Source organism: Anomaloglossus baeobatrachus, chromosome 1, assembly GCF_048569485.1.
Source record: "Anomaloglossus baeobatrachus isolate aAnoBae1 chromosome 1, aAnoBae1.hap1, whole genome shotgun sequence".
In the NCBI taxonomy this organism is placed as follows: domain Eukaryota; kingdom Metazoa; phylum Chordata; class Amphibia; order Anura; family Aromobatidae; genus Anomaloglossus; species Anomaloglossus baeobatrachus.
In genome coordinates, this window is record NC_134353.1 from 141,597,884 (window position 1) to 141,618,847 (window position 20,964).

General features: G+C 43.3%; 1 protein-coding gene across 6 annotated transcripts in view; it reads left to right on the top strand.

Moving 5' to 3' along the window:
* The window catches only part of SLC7A2 (solute carrier family 7 member 2), a 201,741-nt gene extending 182,949 nt beyond the window's left edge, over positions 1 to 18,792 (top strand). For all 6 annotated transcript variants that reach the window (XM_075347088.1, XM_075347089.1, XM_075347092.1 and 3 more), the window contains exons 10-12: positions 284 to 450; positions 2,808 to 2,916; positions 15,730 to 18,792. In XM_075347088.1, coding sequence (XP_075203203.1) covers positions 284 to 450; positions 2,808 to 2,916; positions 15,730 to 15,929 — 476 coding nt within the window. In that variant the 3' untranslated portion in view covers positions 15,930 to 18,792. The remainder of the gene's footprint in view (positions 1 to 283; positions 451 to 2,807; positions 2,917 to 15,729) is intronic.
* The last annotated feature ends 2,172 nt before the right edge of the window (positions 18,793 to 20,964 follow it).

A 20,964-nucleotide genomic window follows, 5' to 3' on the forward strand; every position in this document is an offset into this window, starting at 1 on the left:
GTTACACGCACCGGTATGGACTGACCGGCAGGCCTCGTGCACCTTGGAGGGGAATATGGACTCTAATAACAGGGGAGCTGGATACACTTTCTGCCTTCCCCAGGCTTGACAGCTCCTCTAATATGGAAAGTTAATACACAGTAATCTTATTTTTCCTCTCTAGCACAATACATTTGCCATAAACTGATGTAGAAGCTTCTCAAATTTTGCTTTTGTGATATATTTGTGTGAGAATAACAAATAAAATAAAGCCTGATTTAACTTTTTTTTTTCCATTTTGCAGCACTTGTAATTTGTGCACTGAGCGTCCTTACAACATATGCAGTGGAAGCCATAGGAAATTTGGAGATATGGAGCATTGCACTTCTTACTATATTCATCATAATTATCTCATTGATTGTCTTGATCATCTGGAGACAACCTCAGAACCGGCACAAAGTCGCCTTTATGGTAACCACTAAGCTAAGAAGTATATATGGGGATGAGTGTGCTATAGTCTGTTGTCGAATTGAAAAAATACAGCCTCAGTACTGCCTTTGTTGCTCAGGTTTTATTTTTATGGCATTCACTTTCAGGTACAAATGACCTGGTCACTTGATTCTGCTAGCTAGTAAGGTTCTGGAAATTTTATATAAAATATATTTGGGTAAGAAGTAGTGATCAGGGGACCCGAACTGTAAAGCGGGCTTTACACGCTACAATATATCTAACGCTGTGTCGGCGGGGTCACGTCGTAAGTGACGCACATCCGGCATCGTTAGTTACATTGTAGCGTGTGATACCTCCGTGCGATTGCGATTGAACGAATAAACGTTGATCGCACGCACATCGTTCAAAACCTAAAAATTGAACAACGGGTTGTTCAATGTTCCCGAGGCAGCACACATCGCAGTGTGACACCCCGGGAACGATGAACACAGCTTACCGGCGTCCCGCGACTCCCGCCGGCTATGCAGAAGGAAGGAGGTGGGCGGGATGTTTACGTCCCGCTCATCTCCGCCCCTCCGCTTCTATTGACCGGCTGCTGTGTGACGTCGATGTGCCGCCGAACGTCCCTCCCACTCCAGGAAGTGGATGTTCGCTGCCCACATCGAGGTCGTATGGTAGGTAAGTACGTGTGACGGCAATTAATCATTTGTGCGACACGGTCAACAAGTTGAACATGCCGCACATACGATGGGGCGGGTACGATCGCATACGATATCGTATGCTTAAGTGTAAGGTGTAAAGCAGGCTTTGAAGTCCTGATTTGTGCTGTTTCAAAAGTATCCGGGTGCCGGACCCGGGCCCAGAGTTCTCAGGGAACTCTGTGTAATGATCCGGGTCTGGCAACTCGGGAAATAAAAAAATAAAGGAAAAATAAAGAACATGAGAATAAAGCAAGTGCGTTATACTTATCAAGTCTCTTTCGTGGCTGTAACTGCTTCCAGGCCGCTCATTCTTCTTCCGGGGACCCTCATTATCACTCATCCTTATGCACTGCTTTCCCTGCCCACTGTCAGTTTCCGCATTTGTGATTGGCTGCAGTCAGGTGCACCCCCAGCCTGTGTGACAGCATGTCTGACTGCAACCAATCACAGACCCTGTCTGTGGGTCACTGTAGAATGGAGTAAAAATAAGTAAATAAAATAAATAAAAAACTTGGTGTGCCCCCCCCAATTTTGATACCCAACCATGACAAAGCCCAACAGTTGGGGGCAGGTATTCTGAGGCTGGGGACACCCATCCTTATTGGGACCCCCAGCCTAAAAATAGCAGCCAGCAGTCACCTAGGATTGTCACATCCATTAGATGTGACAGTCCCGGAACTTTACCTGGCTCTTCCCGATTGCCCTGGTACGGTGGCAATTGGCGTATTAAGGGGTTATACTAAGCTCTATATTAGTAATGATAGGGTCTTATTCCTTCTACTACCATTTTTAAGCGCCGGATTCTGGTCCCCATAGACTTATATTGGGACCACCGTCCGGCCAGATATCTGGGATCAAATCAAGTCCCGTCGATCCCAGTTATCTGTGAGTCCGCCCATCACTAGTAGGAAGCTACAGGATAAAAAAAACTGCAGATTTTTTTTACTTATTATTTTATGGCATTCAATGTATGTAATTAATTATTTAATATTTTGAAAGATCAGAATTTTACAGATGTGATGATGCCAAGGCTTCATGGGCCTAATTTTGGCTGCCATGATGAGAATACTATTAGCATCCTACGACTGTGTGGTGAGGGATAATATTATTGTCAATATCATCAATACTCACAAGATATAACCATTTAATTGCCACTATACAGCAACTAGGAGGTTAAACCGCAGCAAACAGAGCTAGCTCTGCTCATTGCTGCTAGAGGAAGCTGCTGGGTATATAACTCAGTTGGCACAGGATGGCGCAGGCTCAGTCCTGACAGGAAGGGTGCCCGCACCTAAAGCTAGCATTTGGTTTTAGCTCCATTTTATTATTACTCTAGGCTTCTATCCCTCTTTTTCTTATAGCAACCCCTTAGTGAAATAAGTCACATATGAACATTATGGTGACTCGGTGGTTAGCACTCTAGCTTTGCAGCACTGAGGCCCTGGGTTCAAATCCTACCAAGAACAACATCTGCAAGGAGTTTATATATTCTCCCTGTGTTCGTCTGCATTTCGTGTGGATTCCTTCTACATTCCAAAAATATACTGATAGGTCATACAGACTGTGAGCCCCAATAGGGACAGTGATGATGATGTCTGTAAAGCAATGGGGAATTAATGGTGCTATATAAGTTAGCAAAATAATTATACATTCACTTTATCCTTTGTTTTCCTACAGGTTCCACTACTACCATTACTACCTGTGTTTAGTGTCCTTGTAAATGTGTACTTGATGGTACAGCTGAGTGGTGACACTTGGATAAGATTTAGTGTTTGGATGGCTCTCGGTAAGTGATATCAAAATTTTACTGTCTGAAATCATTGGGAAAAAATGTTAACAATTCATATTTACATCAAAAATTGATCATTGTCAACTAAAACTCAAAACTTGAGTTTTCAGACATCACTAATATTAAAGGGTTTGTTCACTTAAAAAATATATCATTAGATGTATTTAAGATAGAAAAAATGCAACATCTAAGAATTACAAATGATGCCTTGATCTCAATATATTAACAAAGGAGAGAGCCTTCTGTTTTTCGCATGTTACCATTGACTTACCAGCTTTTCAATAGCTCAGCTAACTTTGTTCTCTGTCCCAGATGATGCATAGACAGAGAAGGGGGCTGACTTAGCTACAGTCATATGAAAAGGTTTGGGCACCCCTATTAATGATAACCTTTTTTCTTTATAACAATTTGGGTTTTTGCAACAGCTATTTCAGTTTCATATATCTAATAACTGATGGACTGAGTAATATTTCTGGATTGAAATGAGGTTTATTGTACTAACAGAAAATGTGCAATCCGTATTTAAACAAAATTTGACCGGTGCAAAAGTATGGGCACCTCAACATAAAAGTGACATTCATATTTTGTAGATCCTCCTTTAGCAAAAATCACAGCCTCTAGTCGCTTCCTGTAGCTTTTAATGAGTTCCTGGATCCTGGATGAAGGTATATTTGACCATTCCTGTTTACAAAACAATTCTAGTTCAGTTAAGTTCGATGGTCGCCGAGCATGGACAGCACGCTTCAAATCATCCCACAGATGTTCAATGATATTCAGGTCTGGGGACTGGGATGGCCATTCCAGAACATTGTAATTGTTCCTCTGCATGAATGCCTGAGTAGATAGATTTGGAGCGGTGCTTTGGATCATTGTCTTGCTGAAATATCCATCCCCTGCGTAACTTCAACTCCGTCACTGATTCTTGCACATTATTGTCAAGAATCTGCTGATACTGAGTTGAATCCATGCAACCCTCAACTTTAACAAGATTCCAGGTGCTGGCATTGGCCACACAGCCCCAAAGCATGATGGAACCTCCACCAAATTTTACTGTGGGTAGCAAGTGCTTTTCTTGGAATGTTGTGTTTTTTTGCCTACATGCATAACGCCTTTTTGTATGACCAAACAACTCAATCTTTGTTTCATCAGTCCACAGGACCTTCTTCCAAAATGTAACTGGCTTGTCCAAATGTGCTTTTGCATATCTCAGGCGACTCTGTTTGTGGCGTGCTTGCAGAAACGGCTTTTTTCGCATCACTCTCCCATACAGCTTCTCCTTGTGCAACGTGCGTTGTATTGTTGACCGATGCACATTGACACCATCTGCAGCAAGATGATACTGCAGGTCTTTGGAGGTGGTCTGTGGTTTGTCCTTGACTGTTCTCACCATTCTTTTCTGCCTTTCTGATATTTTTCTTGGCCTGCCACTTCTGGGCTTAACAAGAACTGTACCTGTGTTCTTCCATTTCCTTACTATGTTCCTCACAGTGGAAATTGACAGTTTAAATCTCTGAGACAACTTTTTGTATCCTTCCCCTGAACAACTATGTTGAATAATCTTTATTTTCAGATCATTTGAGAGTTGTTTTGAGGAGTCCATGATGTCACTCTTCATAGGAGATTCAAATAGGAGAACAACTTGCAAGTGGCCACCTTAAATACCTTTTCTCATGATTGGATACACCTGCCAATGAAGTTCAAAGCTCAATGAGGTTACAAAACCAATTTAGTGCTTCAGTAAGTCGGTAAAAAGTAGTTAGGAGGGTTCAAATCAAGAAATTGATAAGGGTGCCCATACTTTTGCACCAGTCAAATTTTGTTTAAATGCGGATCGCGCATTTTCTGTTAGTACAATAAACCTCATTTAAATCCAGAAATATTACTGAGTCCATCAGGTATTTAGATATATGAAACTGAAATAGCTGTTGCAAAAACCCAAATTGTTATAAAGAAAAAAGGTTAACATTAATAGGGGTGCCCAAACGTTTTCATATGACTGTATTACGTGAGTCATCACCAGCCACTTTTACACATAGCACTAATGACATACTGATACAGGCAGTCACATAACACAAATAAACACATATCCGGTGTTGATCCCAAGGCATGGAACTACCAGGAACTGGACCGTTACTGATATCTTAAGTTCTATACTTCTTTGTTAATAGAAACACATTAGCAAGTTGATGATATTTATATTTCACCCATATTGTACACATATCTGAGGAGATATTTTTCTCAGGTGGTCAACCCCTTTAACTTTGTTTCCTAGCTGTTTAGTGTCATCTTTCCTTTTGTCATTCTTCCTATGTCTGTCCTGTGAAGTGGCAATGGATGGCTTGGGTTAGTTATGAGACTTCAGCTCTGGCACCAATGTAGAGTTTGCCATAATTTAGCCACGTAGGGATGATTTTGAACAAAATAACTACAATTGTAATTTGCAATCCCACTTAGAAGGTCATAAAGTTACTGTAATAAGTAAATTCTAGAAGTACTACTGTTCAGACAAGCTCCGTGACTAATAAGGTTGTTATAAACCTATAGAGGTTTTCCAGTTTTGGAAAACCCTTGTCCCTTACCCTTCCCGGATCCAGTACGGTCTCTGCCGCCGCTACTGGTGTCTTTATCTGCATCACATTGCTAGCCAAGGAGCCAATAACTGAGCTCAGCTGCTCTCATGCGCTCATGCTGTCACCATGGACGGAGCCACTGAGCTCACTGATTGGCCTCAGTTATGTCGATGTGACATCAGCGCTGCAGAAAATAACAGAAACCATGAGCAGCGGTGGAGATTCAGGGCTGGCCCTGGGGACGGTGAACAGAGCCAGTAATTTTTTTGGGAAACAAACTGCAACTGTGGGACTGATGTTCTCTAAAACTGAAAAGCCCCTTTAATTAATCTCTAAATCCTAGGGAGCAAATGGTATAAAATGCTATCTACTCCCACTTCTGTCTGTCTCCATGTGCCAGAATTTACATCTATGACCTAGCACCAGTATAGCACTGACTTTACTTTATATATGAAAATCCTGCTGGTTGGCTCCCTTTAAGGTAGCTCTAAGCATGAGATAGTCATTGGCAAGAACATAGGATTTCAAGATTATTACCATCAATTAGTGACCTTCTCTTGAATAACTGTTGAGTTTTTAACAATGTCAGAAAAGTGATTTTGTGTTTTGATATTTTGGATCTGGTCATTTATCATTTAATGTTTGTGTAATAAAAAGGCTTATATCTAACGTATGGCTTTCTAATGATTTACATCCAATGATCTTGGTCTTTGTTCAATCATGTTTGTCAGTACGCTGTTATTACAATGGATAGATTCTCTGCTATGGTCAGTGGCCGCTCCTAGTGCTTTGTACTCTTACCCACCCATCTTTACCAGACAGGCTAAGCCTAAATTAGAGCCCAACTAGAGCTAAGCCAGAGCCTAAAGGTACCGTTACACTAAGCGACGATCCAGCGATCCCACCAGCAACCTGACCTGGCAGGGATCGCTGGAGCGTCGCTACACGGGCTGCTGGTGAGCTGTCACACAGGCAGATCTCACCAGCAACCAGTGACCAGCCCCCAGCCAGCAGCGACGCGTGGAAGCGATGCTGCGCTTGGTAACTAAGGTAAATATCTGGTAACCAACCCGATATTTACCTTGGTTACCAGTGCACACCGCTTAGCGCTGGCTCCCTGCACTCCTAGCCAGAGTACACATCGGGTTAATTGCCCGATGTGTACTCCGGCTATGTGTGCAGAGAGCAGGGAGTCGGCACTGACAGCGTGAGAGCGGCGGACGCTGGCAACGAAGGTAAATATCGGGTAACCAAGGAAAGGGCTTGTTGGTTACCCGATATTTACATTGGTTACCAGCGTCCGCAGAAGCCGGCTCCCTGCTCACTGCACATTCAAGGAGAACAAGGAGTTTTAAAGGTGCAAAAATTTAAAAGGTAATTTTTATTAAGACAAATATATTAAAAAATGGAATTTTGCATTTTCCATATGACACAGCAATAATACAATAGAAAATAGAGCCAGTACAAAAGAGGTGGTACAGTGGGTACACAGACAAGAGTGAACCTGGTAAGCGCCCTATAACAGGTGACCTAAAAATAAAGGCCGAAAAAACAGCTAACATTGGAGGTCAGGAGTAAACCCTTGGGCGCCCGGTGCACAAAGCCTGTGATTGGAAGCAAAGGACTGACCCATGAATAAGCGACCATAATCCATTGCGAAACGTACGTCGGGTCCTCCACGCGGAGTGCTTCCATCTGCAGGCTTTGTGCACCGGCGCCCCAGGTATTACCGCTGATTCTCTGCTAGCCGCTTACCCGGCGATTACTTCAGGCTTAGGTATATGGCGTACACCCGGTCATCATTGCTTGCTTGTCCTTCGCTTCCAATCACAGGCTTTGTGCACCGGGCGCCCAAGGGTTTACTCCTGACCTCCAATGTTAGCCGTTTTTTCGGCCTTTATTTTTAGGTCACCTGATATAGGGCGCTTACCAGGTTCACTCTTGTCTGTGTACCCACTGTACCACCTCTTTTGTACTGGCTCTATTTTCTATTGTATTATTGCTGTGTCATATGGAAAATGCAAAATTCCATTTTTTAATATATTTGTCTTAATAAAAATTACCTTTTAAATTTTTGCACCTTTAAAACTCCTTGTTCTCCTTGTCTTCATGATTATTGGAGTGGTATGGGTTCAACACCCTTCATTGTATTGTGGTTGACCCTGTTTTGCTATGTAATGTGCCGCAGGTTTTTTTGTTTATCACTGCACATTCAGTTGTTGCTCTGTCGCGGTCACACACAGCGATGTGCGCTTCACAGCGGGAGAGCAACAACTAAAAAATGGTCCAGGACATTCAGCAACAACCAGCGACCTCACAGCAGGGGCCAGGTTGTTGCTGGATGTCACACACAGCAACATCGCTAGCAACATCGCTGTTACGTCACAAAAGTCGTGCCTCAGCAGCGATGTTGCTTAGTGTGACGTGGCCTTAAATCTTCCCCAGTTTATTTAAGGCCTCCGACACACATCCGTGCCGCCGGTACGTGTTTGCCATTTTTTGCACGTACCAGCGGCACGGAGACACATTCAGCAATGCTACCCGATTGTAGCAGGCACACACACGTAAAACCACACGGAACGTGTGTCCGTGTGCGTTTGTGCGTTTTTCTACACGCTGACATGTCCACGTTTTCTCCTGCAGCATGGGTGTCACATGGCCCGCACCCATACCAAACGGATGTAGTGTGGATGCCGTCTCGTGTGACACGCACCGGAGAAAACACACGTGTCAGTGAAAAAAAAAAAAAACATTTACTCACCTTCTCCAGCCCTCCTGTCTCTGCCGCTGCTGCCACTTGCTGCCGATCGCCGCTCATTTAATATTCACTTCACTGCAGCCGGCAGCAGCAGCGGGGAGACGGCAAGACCGGAGACCGAAGATCAGCACCACGGACAGCAGCGCGGACCACGTGAGTATGCAAATTACCGGTTCTACGTGTGCTATCACGGATAGCACACGTAGAACACACGTGGACCGCACGTACCCGAGACACGTACTTACCACACGCAACACGCAGGGTAAATACGTGTCTCGCGGCACGTGCGTGTTTTTAACGGAAGTGTGTTTCAGGCCTAAAGCAAGGTTACTATATAGAGAGGTAGGTTAAAAGATGTAGAGTGCATCTACCTCACGTTTTTACAGTTAGGTCCAGAAATATTTGGACAGTGACACAATTTTTGCGAGTTGGGCTCTGCATGCCACCACATTGGATTTGAAATGAAACCTCTACAACAGAATTCAAGTGCAGATTGTAACATTTAATTTGAAGGTTTGAACAAAAATATCTGATAGAAATTGTAGGAATTGTACACATTTCTTTACAAACACTCCACATTTTAGGAGGTCAAAAGTAATTGGACAAATAAACCAAACCCAAACAAAATATTTTTATTTTCAATATTTTGTTGCGAATCCTTTGGAGGCAATCACTGCCTTAAGTCTGGAACCCATGGACATCACCAAACGCTGGGTTTCCTCCTTCTTAATGCTTTGCCAGGCCTTTACAGCCGCAGCCTTCAGGTCTTGCTTGTTTGTGGGTCTTTCAGTCTTAAGTCTGGATTTGAGCAAGTGAAATGCATGCTCAATTGGGTTAAGATCTCGTGATTGACTTGGCCATTGCAGAATGTTCCACTTTTTTGCACTCATGAACTCCTGGGTAGCTTTGGCTGTATGCTTGAGGTCATTGTCCATCTGTACTATGAAGCGCCGTCCGATCAACTTTGCGGCATTTGGCTGAATCTGGGCTGAAAGTATATCCCGGTACACTTCAGAATTCATCCGGCTACTCTTGTCTGCTGTTATGTCATCAATAAACACAAGTGACCCAGTGCCATTGAAAGCCATGCATGCCCATGCCATCACGTTGCCTCCACCATGTTTTACAGAGGATGTGGTGTTCCTTGGATCATGTGCCATTCCCTTTCTTCTCCAAACTTTTTTCTTCCCATCATTCTGGTACAGGTTGATCTTTGTCTCATCTGTCCATAGAATACTTTTCCAGAACTGAGCTGGCTTCATGAGGTGTTTTTCAGCAAATTTAACTCTGGCCTGTTTATTTTTGGAATTGATGAATGGTTTGCATCTAGATGTGAACCCTTTGTATTTACTTTCATGGAGTCTTCTCTTTACTGTTGACTTAGAGACAGATACACCTACTTCACTGAGAGTGTTCTGGACTTCAGTTGATGTTGTGAACGGGTTCTTCTTCACCAAAGAAAGTATGCGGCGATCATCCACCACTGTTGTCATCTGTGGACGCCCAGGCCTTTTTGAGTTCCCAAGCTCACCAGTCAATTCCTTTTTTCTCAGAATGTACCCGACTGTTGATTTTGCTACTCCAAGCATGTCTGCTATCTCTCTGATGGATTTTTTCTTTTTTTTCAGCCTCAGGATGTTCTGCTTCACCTCAATTGAGAGTTCCTTAGACCGCATGTTGTCTGGTCACAGCAACAGCTTCCAAATGCAAAACCACACACCTGTAATCAACCCCAGACCTTTTAACTACTTCATTGATTACAGGTTAACGAGGGAGACGCCTTCAGAGTTAATTGCAGCCCTTAGAGTCCCTTGTCCAATTACTTTTGGTCCCTTGAAAAAGAGGAGGCTATGCATTACAGAGCTATGATTCCTAAACCCTTTCTCCGATTTGGATGTGAAAACTCTCATATTGCAGCTGGGAGTGTGCACTTTCAGCCCATATTATATATATAATTGTATTTCTGAACATGTTTTTGTAAACAGCTAAAATAACAAAACTTGTGTCACTGTCCAAATATTTCTGGACCTAACTGTATGTGTGCAGCAATAGTGGAATTTATTTACTCATTAATTGCAGAGTGCTTTTGCATAGTGTACTGTATACACAGTATGTCAGTATAATGTCCATCTTGTGTATGCAGCAGTACATTAGTCTATAGAAGTGCCTTTTTCTATATTAATTTAATCAGAGACAGGATTACAATGAAAGATGACACCCCTAAATACAGTAAATAACCCAGGATCCAGCATACATGATAGGTGATATCACAGCTCACCTCCTCCCACTCCCTTCACAGTGACCTTTACCCTGATTACAGCCTGCTCACAAAGCTGTGCTGTAGAAGTCAATAAGTCAGATCCAGTCTATGGCTGCTAATGTTCATGTAACAAGTAGGAAGCAGAAGTCTACGGTAATATTAGACCTGGTAGCCAGTTTGAAAATTGTAAGTGTCGCGGGCGGGGAGGGGCCGCTGCTCTCACCATGCTCGAATCCGGTGCTGCTGCTGCTGCTCGGTGGCTCGAACGGTGGGCCGGATCTGGGGACTCGAGCGGCGCTCCTCGCCCGTGAGTGAAAGGGGAATAGTTTTTGGGGTTTGGGAAGTCGGTCCGTGACGCCACCCACGGTTGTGGTGAGGTTGGGACACCACCGCTGCTCTGGACGGGGATCCCGGGAGAGATGACAGGGAGCAGCCGAGATGTTTCTCTCCCCTCCGTGGGTAGGGGGTTTTGGTGGTCCCGGGGCCCAGTGAGGGTGACTGGATGGTGAATGGCGGGGTTTGGTGAGGTGCAGGGTCGCGGGGGCAGCGCAGTGACAGACGGCACGGTGGTACTCACTCAGCCAATAACGTAGACGGAGTCTCTGGTAAAACAAATGGCTGGATGGACGGGTCCCACAGCCGGCTGCGGTGGTCACTCCCGGTAGGTTGGCGGTGACTGCCTCTCCATGCACCTGTGATGTGTTTTCGGCTCCGATGGTTTCCCACCGGTAACCCGCTCCCCAGCGGTGTATTTGCCAGAGGAGCCCCTTTTGCCCGCAGGCTCTGGCCCTGGAAACTCTAGCTGTGGCGGTAGCTGTATTTCCCTTCACGGTTGAGCGGTTGCCTTCAGTCGGGTCTTTGCTGCTGGGAAACCCCGGAGGTTCCCGTCGCTGACGGATTTGACCGGTTTTACGGCGACTCCAAGCCTGGTCGGGGTCCGTAGGCCCTGCCGAATGGTGCTGGCTTCTCTTCGCTCCCCACCGCCCGTCCCCGGTCCTTACGGTTATGCGTCAATCGGCCTCTCCTGCAGACGGTCACCACCGTCTGCCAACCTTGCTCTCAGGTGCCCGGGCCACGTACCCGGACATGGTCAGACCGCTCTTACTCCTCAACCACCACTCCTCACTCTTGCTCCTCCAAACTCTATCTGACCTCCTTTTCCCGCCTCCAGGACTGTGAACTCCTCATTGGGTGGGGCCAACCGCCTGGCTGCACCCCACCTGGTGTGGACATCAGCCCCTGGAGGGAGGCAACAAGGATTTGTGTGTGTGACTGATGTGCCTAACCGGGGTGTGGGGTGTGTTGTTGCAGTACCTGTGACGTCCTGGCTTGTCCAGGGTGCCACATAAGCATTTTTAAAATATTAATAGCGAAATTAAAAAATAAAAACGTTATCAAAATAGTTAAAGGGAACCAATCACCAGGATTTTCATATATATAAGCTAAAGCCAGTGCTATACTGGCACTATCAGGCTGATTCTATACATACCTGTAGTGGTCAGCTCGGATGTATAGGTTTTGAAATCCACGAAAGTGAAGTTTGTAAAATGAGCAGCTTCTTGAGTGACAGCTGCACTGGAGCAGATAATATATTCATAGTTATCCCCTCCCCCTGTTAGAATTAGCATAAGTATTATATAAACGACTCACTTTATCTAGCAGGACCTGTGTGAGGTCATACCCATGTGACCAGAAGGGGCGAGGCCTCAGCCACCAAAGCTGGATACCAGGTCACATGGGTATGACCTCAACAAGCAGCTAATTTTACAAACTTCACTTTCTTGGATTTCAAAACCTATACATCCGAGCTGACCACTACAGGTATGTATAGAATCAGCCTGATAGCCCCAGTATAGCACTGGCTTTAGCTTATATACGAAAATAAATAATATATATATATATATGTATATATACGAAAATCCTGGTGATTGGTTCCCTTTAAATAAAACATATTTAATACGTAAATCTGATTTATACAATTGGTCATTTTCTGCAATGGAATATTCTAGAACTAGCATGGATCTTGGAATGTAAGAGATTACAATTTTTAGTCGACATACTGTAAGTCTGGTGTGTACTCTTAGAATTTGTTTTATTGCAATTTATTATTACACAGTTCTTCATTTACAGCCTGCAACACCTAGAAGGAAAAGTCATACAATTATTGAAATCACAGCTTTGATACATCTGTTAATGATATAAAAATGCTAAAAAAAAATGGAAACAAAGTTTTAAAAACATCTCAATTTATTCAGTATCAAGTATGAGTGTCACACAAAGAAATACGTGCATTCACACGTCTTGGACGCTTAATTTGCGTTCCTAACCAATGATGTTCCAGAGGTGCTCGATGGCAGACATGTCCAGTGATTTCCCAGGCCATAGTAGCATGTTTACGCCACACAGTCTGCTCACAGTAGCAGGAGCCAGATGTGGTCTCGTATTATTATGTTGAAAACTGTGGATACTTTGTAGAAATGATCATACTGTAACGTAACCAGGGGCGGTATTCGTGGGCGAGGGCTGCAGTACTCAACCTTCCTCCGGCACACTACAGACACAGGGAATTGAGTGGAAGATGGAGTGGGTGTGGAGGTGGTACTGGATTGCAGCTGGACGTCCCGGTCATCAGCTGTCCTTCCTGGATCTTGGCCACACTGTGCGCTGCAACATTCAGCGTTATTGGAGATGAATCCACATTAAAAACTTCAAATCCTTTACTGAACACTTGGTTAAAATATTGCTTCTTTTTGCTGAGAACCGGCTTCATACTGCATTTTCCAACAGGTATTAAATTTGCAATACAACCCGGTTCTTCCGTTATGGCTACCTATAAGGGTGCGGGTGTGCGCTTCATCTCTCCCCTAGCTTTCCAACCATCTGATTTCATGGCTAGACTAACTGCCAGTCCTGTAGAAACGAGAAGACTGATAAAGCCTTGGTGTCACCGTGCCAATGGCGCTGTCAGTTAACACCGAGTCCGCTATCTGTCCACACTATGAAAAGCAACCATCTTAGCAAGGGGGCACCATCGAGCACCTCAGGGACGTCATTGGTTAGCAATGCAAAGTAAGCTTCCAAGACGTGTGAATGCACGTATTTCTTTGTGTGACACATACTTGATACTGAAAAAATTGGGATGTTTCGAAAATTTAGTTTCCATTTTTTCAGCATTTTTTTTTATCATTAACAGATCTATCAAACCTCTGATTTCCATAATTGTATGACTTTTCCTTCTAGGTGTTGCAGGGTGTAAATGAAGAACTGTGTAATAATAAATTGCAGTAAAACAATTTCTAAGAGTTTGCACCAGGACCTATGTCGACTAAATATTGAAAACTCTTAAGCCTGCTTTACACGGTACGACCGATTGTGCGATTTCACAATCGATCGTACCCGCCCCCGTCCTTTTTGCGTCACGGGCAAATCGCTGCCCGTGTCGCACAAAGTTAGTAACCCCCGTCACACATACTTACCTCTCGTGCGACCTCGCTGTGGGCGGAGAACGTCCACTTCCTGGAGTGGGAGGGACGTTCGGCGTCACAGCGACGTCACACGGCCGCCGGCCAATAGAAGCGGAGGGGCGGAGATGAGCGAGACGTAAACATCCCGCCCACCTCCTTCCTTCCACATAGAGCCGGCGGCGGCCGCGGGAGGCAGGTGAGCTGCTCATCGTTCCCGTGGTGTCACACGGAGCGGCGTGTGCTACCACGGAAACGATGGTCAACTAAATTAAACGATATTATGGAACCTAGCGAGCAGTACCCGACTCACGATTTGTGAGCGATACTGCGTCGCTAGGAGGTGTCACACAGGCCGGCATCGCCAGCGATGCCGGATGTGAGTCACAAAAAACGTGACCCCGACGATCTATCGCACGATAGATTGTCTGGTGTAAAGCAGCCTTTACATTCCAGGATCCATGCTAGTTCTAGAATATTCCATCGCTCTCTGGTCGCTCTCTATTCACCTCACTGAAGCTGTGGAACTGTAGTCTGTTCTGGTCACCTTGACTTCCTCCTGCACACTCTTGCCCTGTTCTCCTCAACACCACACTTTCCCACTCTGCTAGATATATTCCTTGCACTTCTCTCTGTTACTCTTCTTTACTGACTAAACCAAGAACAACTTCTACCTATAGTCCTGTCACAGGGGGCTGCCTTCTTCATTAAACCTGTCAACTCTGCCCCTTCCTCAGACCTAAGCTTTTTCCCCTCCAGCTAAGGAGCTCAGGACTGGTGACCCTTAGTGGCAGCTGGCAGCATGGCACCCAATTATACACATATCTAAAATCTACATATCTTATCACTACTATACAGATAAATACATAACAACGTCTTCAGGGGGTGACGAGTCACGACCCACTCTCCTACAATACCACTGATTCCACCAACAAATCAATGAAACACTGAGCTGTTATTATACCTCTAATGAAGACAATAGGAGTCTGGCTACTGTATATTATGCCACCCCACACTTTAATCACAGGAATAGTACATGTGTGATGTTCCATCTAAAGGCCTCTTCATTCACCTCGCACCACCACTCTCAAAGGCTATCATGGTGCAGCACAAGATGGCAGGTCTATCCTTTTCAGTGTTGAGTCCCGCTTTTGTCTTAAAAACAATACTAGCTAGAGATTGGTCTGGAGAGCACATGGGCAATGCCATGAAAAGGACTTCAATAGGGAACATCTCACAGGTCTTACTCTGAGGTTTATGCTGGGGGAGTGGCATAATGTATGGTAGCTGGAAACTCTCTAGTATTAATTTCAGATCCCCACACGGTTCAGCATTACATTAATTTGGTTGTAGAACTGGTAGTATGGCCGTTTTTCCAAAGTGTCGCAGGAGTCATTTTTCAACACGACAATGCCAGGCTACATGTTACTCATGCACTGTGAGCAGTCTGTGTGATCTAAAGCTGCTACCATGGTCTGCAGCGAGCGTCTACTGACTTGTCTCTCATCCAGCACACCTGAAAAGACATCATTGGTTGGCAATCGCAAAAGGAGCTGCCAGCAGTGAATCTTGATAATTTGTGAAGTGCTTTCAAAATGTGGCAGATCATTACCCAGTACGCCAAAATGTGTAAGTGGGTGTGTCCCAGCACATGGCGCTTATACTTGATATTGACAAGTGTATCTTTATATACATATGTAATTACAGATTTTTGTTTTACAATGTATTTTACACAAACTGACATTTTCCCTTGCTTTGAAGGTTTCCTGATTTATTTTGCTTATGGCATAAGAAATAGTGTGGAAGGCCAAACCAAAAAACATAAAAAAGAAGAGGAAGATGAAGATGGTGACTCAGACAACAGTGGAATTGATGAGAAAATGCCTGGAAAGGAAAATGAAGAAGAAAATGCTAAAGAGAGCGATCATTTTATTTTGCATGAAAGGACAAGTGAATGCTAGTGTTACCCTCACTGGAGAGGCTGAAAGATGCGTCATTCATTCAAGCCGCACATTGTACCTGTATTAGGTTGTTATACAATATGTGATATTACAGCAAATGTGCTGTGCGCAATGAGATGCCAGAAGATCAGAGTAAGATAAGCTCTGCTGTATGGATCCATGTGTCCTCCTAAAAAGTGTCCATATTTTCCTTGTCTTTTAAAACAATGAGAGGTGTTTGAGGCCTTGCTGCTAAATTGCTGTACTTTGTATCTAAATGTCTTAATATGTATATACTTCTAAGTGGTCACACCTAGTGAAATATCCAACCAAAACCTCAACAAGAAACTCTGTTTTGTCACTTGGTCAATAGGCCACATTCCTGAATTACTTTTTAATTTCACTGAAACACAATATATAGTTAATTAATTTCATTTTCTGGATAACCATAGACAGTTGTAAGATCAGCAGATACTTAATGGCAGAGCTTCTTGAAGGATACAGTGTCTTAATATAACAGGGGTAAAGATGTATCACCATCATTGCATTGATTCTTGGAGCTCAATGTTAAGACATTGCCACCTGGATATAGCAAAGTTCTACTGTAAATTAAAATGATCAGCATCAGAATTATTAATACATCTAATATAATCCCTGTGGGAAGAGCCATAAATGATTGTCAGAATGTCCCGTGAGGATCAACCTCCGGAACGCAATGCTTAAGAATGTATATAGATGTTATTAGTCTTTTACACATGATGGGTAATGAGGCATCTGTAAAAGGATCAGAGATGGGTCAGAGATGAAAAAACTACTTTACGTGGAACTAAAAACTGGGCAAGAGATGATCTTCTGAAATATATGGTCTTCTGAAAAGGTTTCACTGTACATATCTGTGTATCTATGTCAGCCGCTGCTTAGCCTAGCCTCATTCCTCCACCTACTTGGCACCAATTTAATAAATATATTAGAATAGAAATTATAACAAAACCATAAAAGCTCAGGGCTATTCACTGTTGGGATAAGCATTGCGGCCATACAGTATATAAGTCTAGAAGATTTAATTGAACTCAGAAGAGTGCGAGACATACATGCTTGTATTTCAGTATTCCCTTACGTAAGGGATCCTAATGTATTATTGTGGGACATCATTAATATTGTATTTAGGATTGTTTTCTGTTTCCTTGCTTTGCAAAGTAATTGTTGATAAGGTAATACTTAAAATGTTATTCCCATCTTCAAGACCCTATCCTGATATATGTAATAGGTGTAATAATAGTATTATTAGGAAATACCTCCAATTAGAAATGCAGTATAGTTCTCTTGATATAGCCATCTCTTACCTAATGTGCAGGGCATTGCAGACCTCAGGTATCCATGGTTAAAACCAATCATATAGTGACAGTTCATTAGTTGCTTGCGGTCATAACCATGGCTATCTAAGCTGCAATGCCCTGCACATGAGGCAAGAGACATGGCTATATCAGAACTATACTACATTTCTAATTGGGGGTATTTACTAATATTATTATTATACCTACTACATATTGGGATAGGATCTTGGAGATGGGAATACTCCTTTAACAAAAAACTACATTTATTTTATGTGGTAAATATTTTTGTCTTCATTTCATAGGTTCTATCAAAAAAACACATGAAACTGCTGCAATTACTTGTACAGAAATCAGGCAGCCATATTGAACCTGGCCCTTACTGCACACCTAGAGTTTATAACTCACGCTATTGCTTGTTATGCTATTTGTTATGCTATTTCTTGTTCCTGCACATTTTCCATTTTGTCCTGATTGTTTTGCATCCAGAAACTGCATTACTTCACCTGAAAGTCCTGCAATCCTTCCGGTCGTCTGAAAGAGAGAAAGTTACAAGTTTTTGTAATGTGGGAGGGCAGTTTATTAATTTATAGAAAGAAGATCACTTCTTGCACTATGAATGTGCAAGCTGATCCTGCAGATGTAGAGATTAATATTTTTGTGTTTTCGGTTGCTGAGAAAGGGCTAGGCTTATATCGCTTTGTCAGTAATTTTTTCTTTTAGCAATGTAAGTTGTAGATACTGTTTAAAGGCCCCACACACATTAAACTAAAGTCCTCCGAACATGCAGATATCGCCAACTTCAGCTGAAAGTCTGTTGTATGGGGACATCCTGACTCTGCCCCAACTGATGAGGTCAGGGAAGGTCCGAAGGATCCGGCATGCCCGATTTCAGACTTACATACCTTTTTGTTTTTGGCTTGATGAACTACAACCCGTGGAGTCTGGCCTTCAGCTCTTTCATTGAGAAAACAGGAGAACTCAGCATATTGAGAACAAGATTGCAATAAGGAGTCAGAAGAGAAAGCCACCGGCCGAACGCACGATTGGCCAAACCATCAATCAGTTAACAGCTATCTGTTGTGTATGGGTCTTCAAAGAGTTACGATCCTATGCCCTTACTTATTCAGTGGTCAAAGGCTACCTAAAAATAGCAAGTGTTTCTTAAAGTTGTTCACCTTGTCCTAGTGTATTGTGTAATTTTAGATTTTTTTATTATCTTGTACAGTAGATAGTATTATTTACAAAGTATGTGCAGGCTACAAATAAAATAGTCCAGCATAAGCACCATAAAATCAACACTGTGTTGGTAAACACCAGTTTGCAGGTATGAAGAGTTTGCTGATAGTTAACTTGTGGTCTATATATCTAAATTTATATGTATGTCTATATGTTTTTTCATAGTTTAACACTGTTACACTAATGGCCCTAAGCACTAATGATCATATTTCAAAAATGTCCATAGCTCAATATATTTTTTATTTTATACAGTTTGCTGTAAGAGCTGTGCTTTTCTACAATAAAACCAGGGTTTATCTTTTTATATAAATTTGTACAGTTGTTCTATTTCTTACGTTGAAAGTATTACTTTTACTTTTTCCTTTTGTTGATACATATAGTATTGGAAATGAAAGTATAGAGAACAGTCTTAGTATTAATTCAGAAATAAATATATGAAATATACAAGTAGTTTTGTTATTGACCTTCATGCTTATCTTATACTGTAGAATGTAAATAATGATGAAAAAGCAAAAATTGTTAAAAGATTTCTAGCTACAATTTAAAATTAATATTCACCTTCAAGGTTGTCAAGGTTTAAAGGGAACCTGTCACCAGATTTGGCAACTATAAGCTGCGGCCACCACCAGTGGGCTCTTATATACAGCAGTCTAACATACTGTATATAAGAGCCCAGGCTGCTGTGTAGAATGTAAAAATCACTTTATAATACTCACCTAAGGGGCGGTGCGGTGCAGACTGGTCGGATGGGTGTCTCCATTCTCCGGTGTCGGCACCTCCTCTTTTGGCCATCTTTGTCCTCCTTCTTCTGAAGCCTGGGTGCAACGTCATCCACACTAGCCGGCATTGAGGTCCCACACAGGCGCACTACAATACTTTGATCTGCTCTGCCTAGGGCAGATCAAAGTGCGCCTGTGCAGGACCCCAGTGTCGGCTTGCAGCAGAGACTGAGCCGAGGGTCATTAGCATATCACATCCATGATTCTCGCATGAGAAGCGATACGCAATTGTGACCCCAGCCTAAGAGGTATTATAGGACTCAGCGATGTGTCCAAGATTAGGAACACCCTCAACAGTCCTCCTGAAATTTACCCCTGATCTAAGTCTGTTAATGTAATCTGAAGTGATCCAGCTTCACAAATTAAAATTCCTTTATTGCAGATAAATATAAAAGTCCAAGAAGGATGACAAAGATTAAAATCAATGTCTATAACACTCTTACTTTTGAGGGTGCCATGGACATTGATTTCAATCTTTGCTATCCTTCTTGGACTTTTACATTTATCAACAAAAAGGAATTTTTACTCGTGAAGCTGGATCACTTTTTCCTTTGATTTTTCACATATGAGCAAAGTCAACTCCGTGCTCCGAGTATCCTGGATAAAGATTTCAGTGAGCTGGATTTTCCTCTAAGAATGTAATCCAAAGGATAGATTTGTATCCAATATAGCAAAGGGGTTGTCAGCTCACCACTCTGGTACCACTACTCTCGTGTTGCAAGTTCAGAGACAGGGCATCAACATGTAGACACATAAAATTCCATTATTCAAGGAGTTGGTGATAATAATAATAAATCTTTATTACAAAATGATTAAAATCCACATAAAGAGCTGATCAATTGATGTGATGTCTATTGAACCTTTACGTCAGTCCCTAGTCTGGTATGTAAGGGGCACTGTGCACGCTGCGACATCACAAGCCGATGCTACGATGTCGAGCGCGATAGTCCCCGCCCCCGTCGCAGCAGTGATATCTTGTGATTGCTGGGGTAGCGAACATTATCGCTACGCCAGCTTCATATGCACTCACCTGTCCTGCGTCGTCGCTGTGGCCGGCGACCCGCCTCCTTCCTAAGGGGGCGGGTCGTGCGGCGTCACAGCGACGTCACATGGCAGGCGGCCAATAGCAGTGGAGGGGCGGAGATGAGCAGGACGTAAACATCCCGCCCACCTCCTTTCTTCCGCATTGCAGCCGGGACGCAGGTAGGAGATGTTCCTCGCTCCTGCGGCTTCACACACAGCGATGTGTGCTGCCGTAGGAACGAGGAACAACATCGTACCTGTCGCTGCAGCGGCATTATGGAAATGTCGGACCCTACACTGATGATACGATTAACAAGTGCAAAAGTGTCGTTATTGTATCAAAAAGGATTTGCACACTACAATATCGACTGCGACGCCGGATGTGCGTCACTTTCGATTTGACCTGCAATGTCGTAGTGTGCAAAGCCCGCCTAAGTCTCAAAAGAGTCAAACTGCTTATAAAACAACCACACATATTGTGCTCACTACAAAACAGAAAAAATAAATAAAACAATGAATAAGATTTATGACAACTCGTGATGAGCGAACCCGAACTGTAAAGTTCGGCGTCTGTACCGAACAGCAGGTGTTCAGGTACTGGACCCGGACACAGACCTCTCTGGGAAGTCCATGTTACAGTTCTGGTTCGGCCACCCGGATAATAAAAAAAACAAAGGGTTAAAG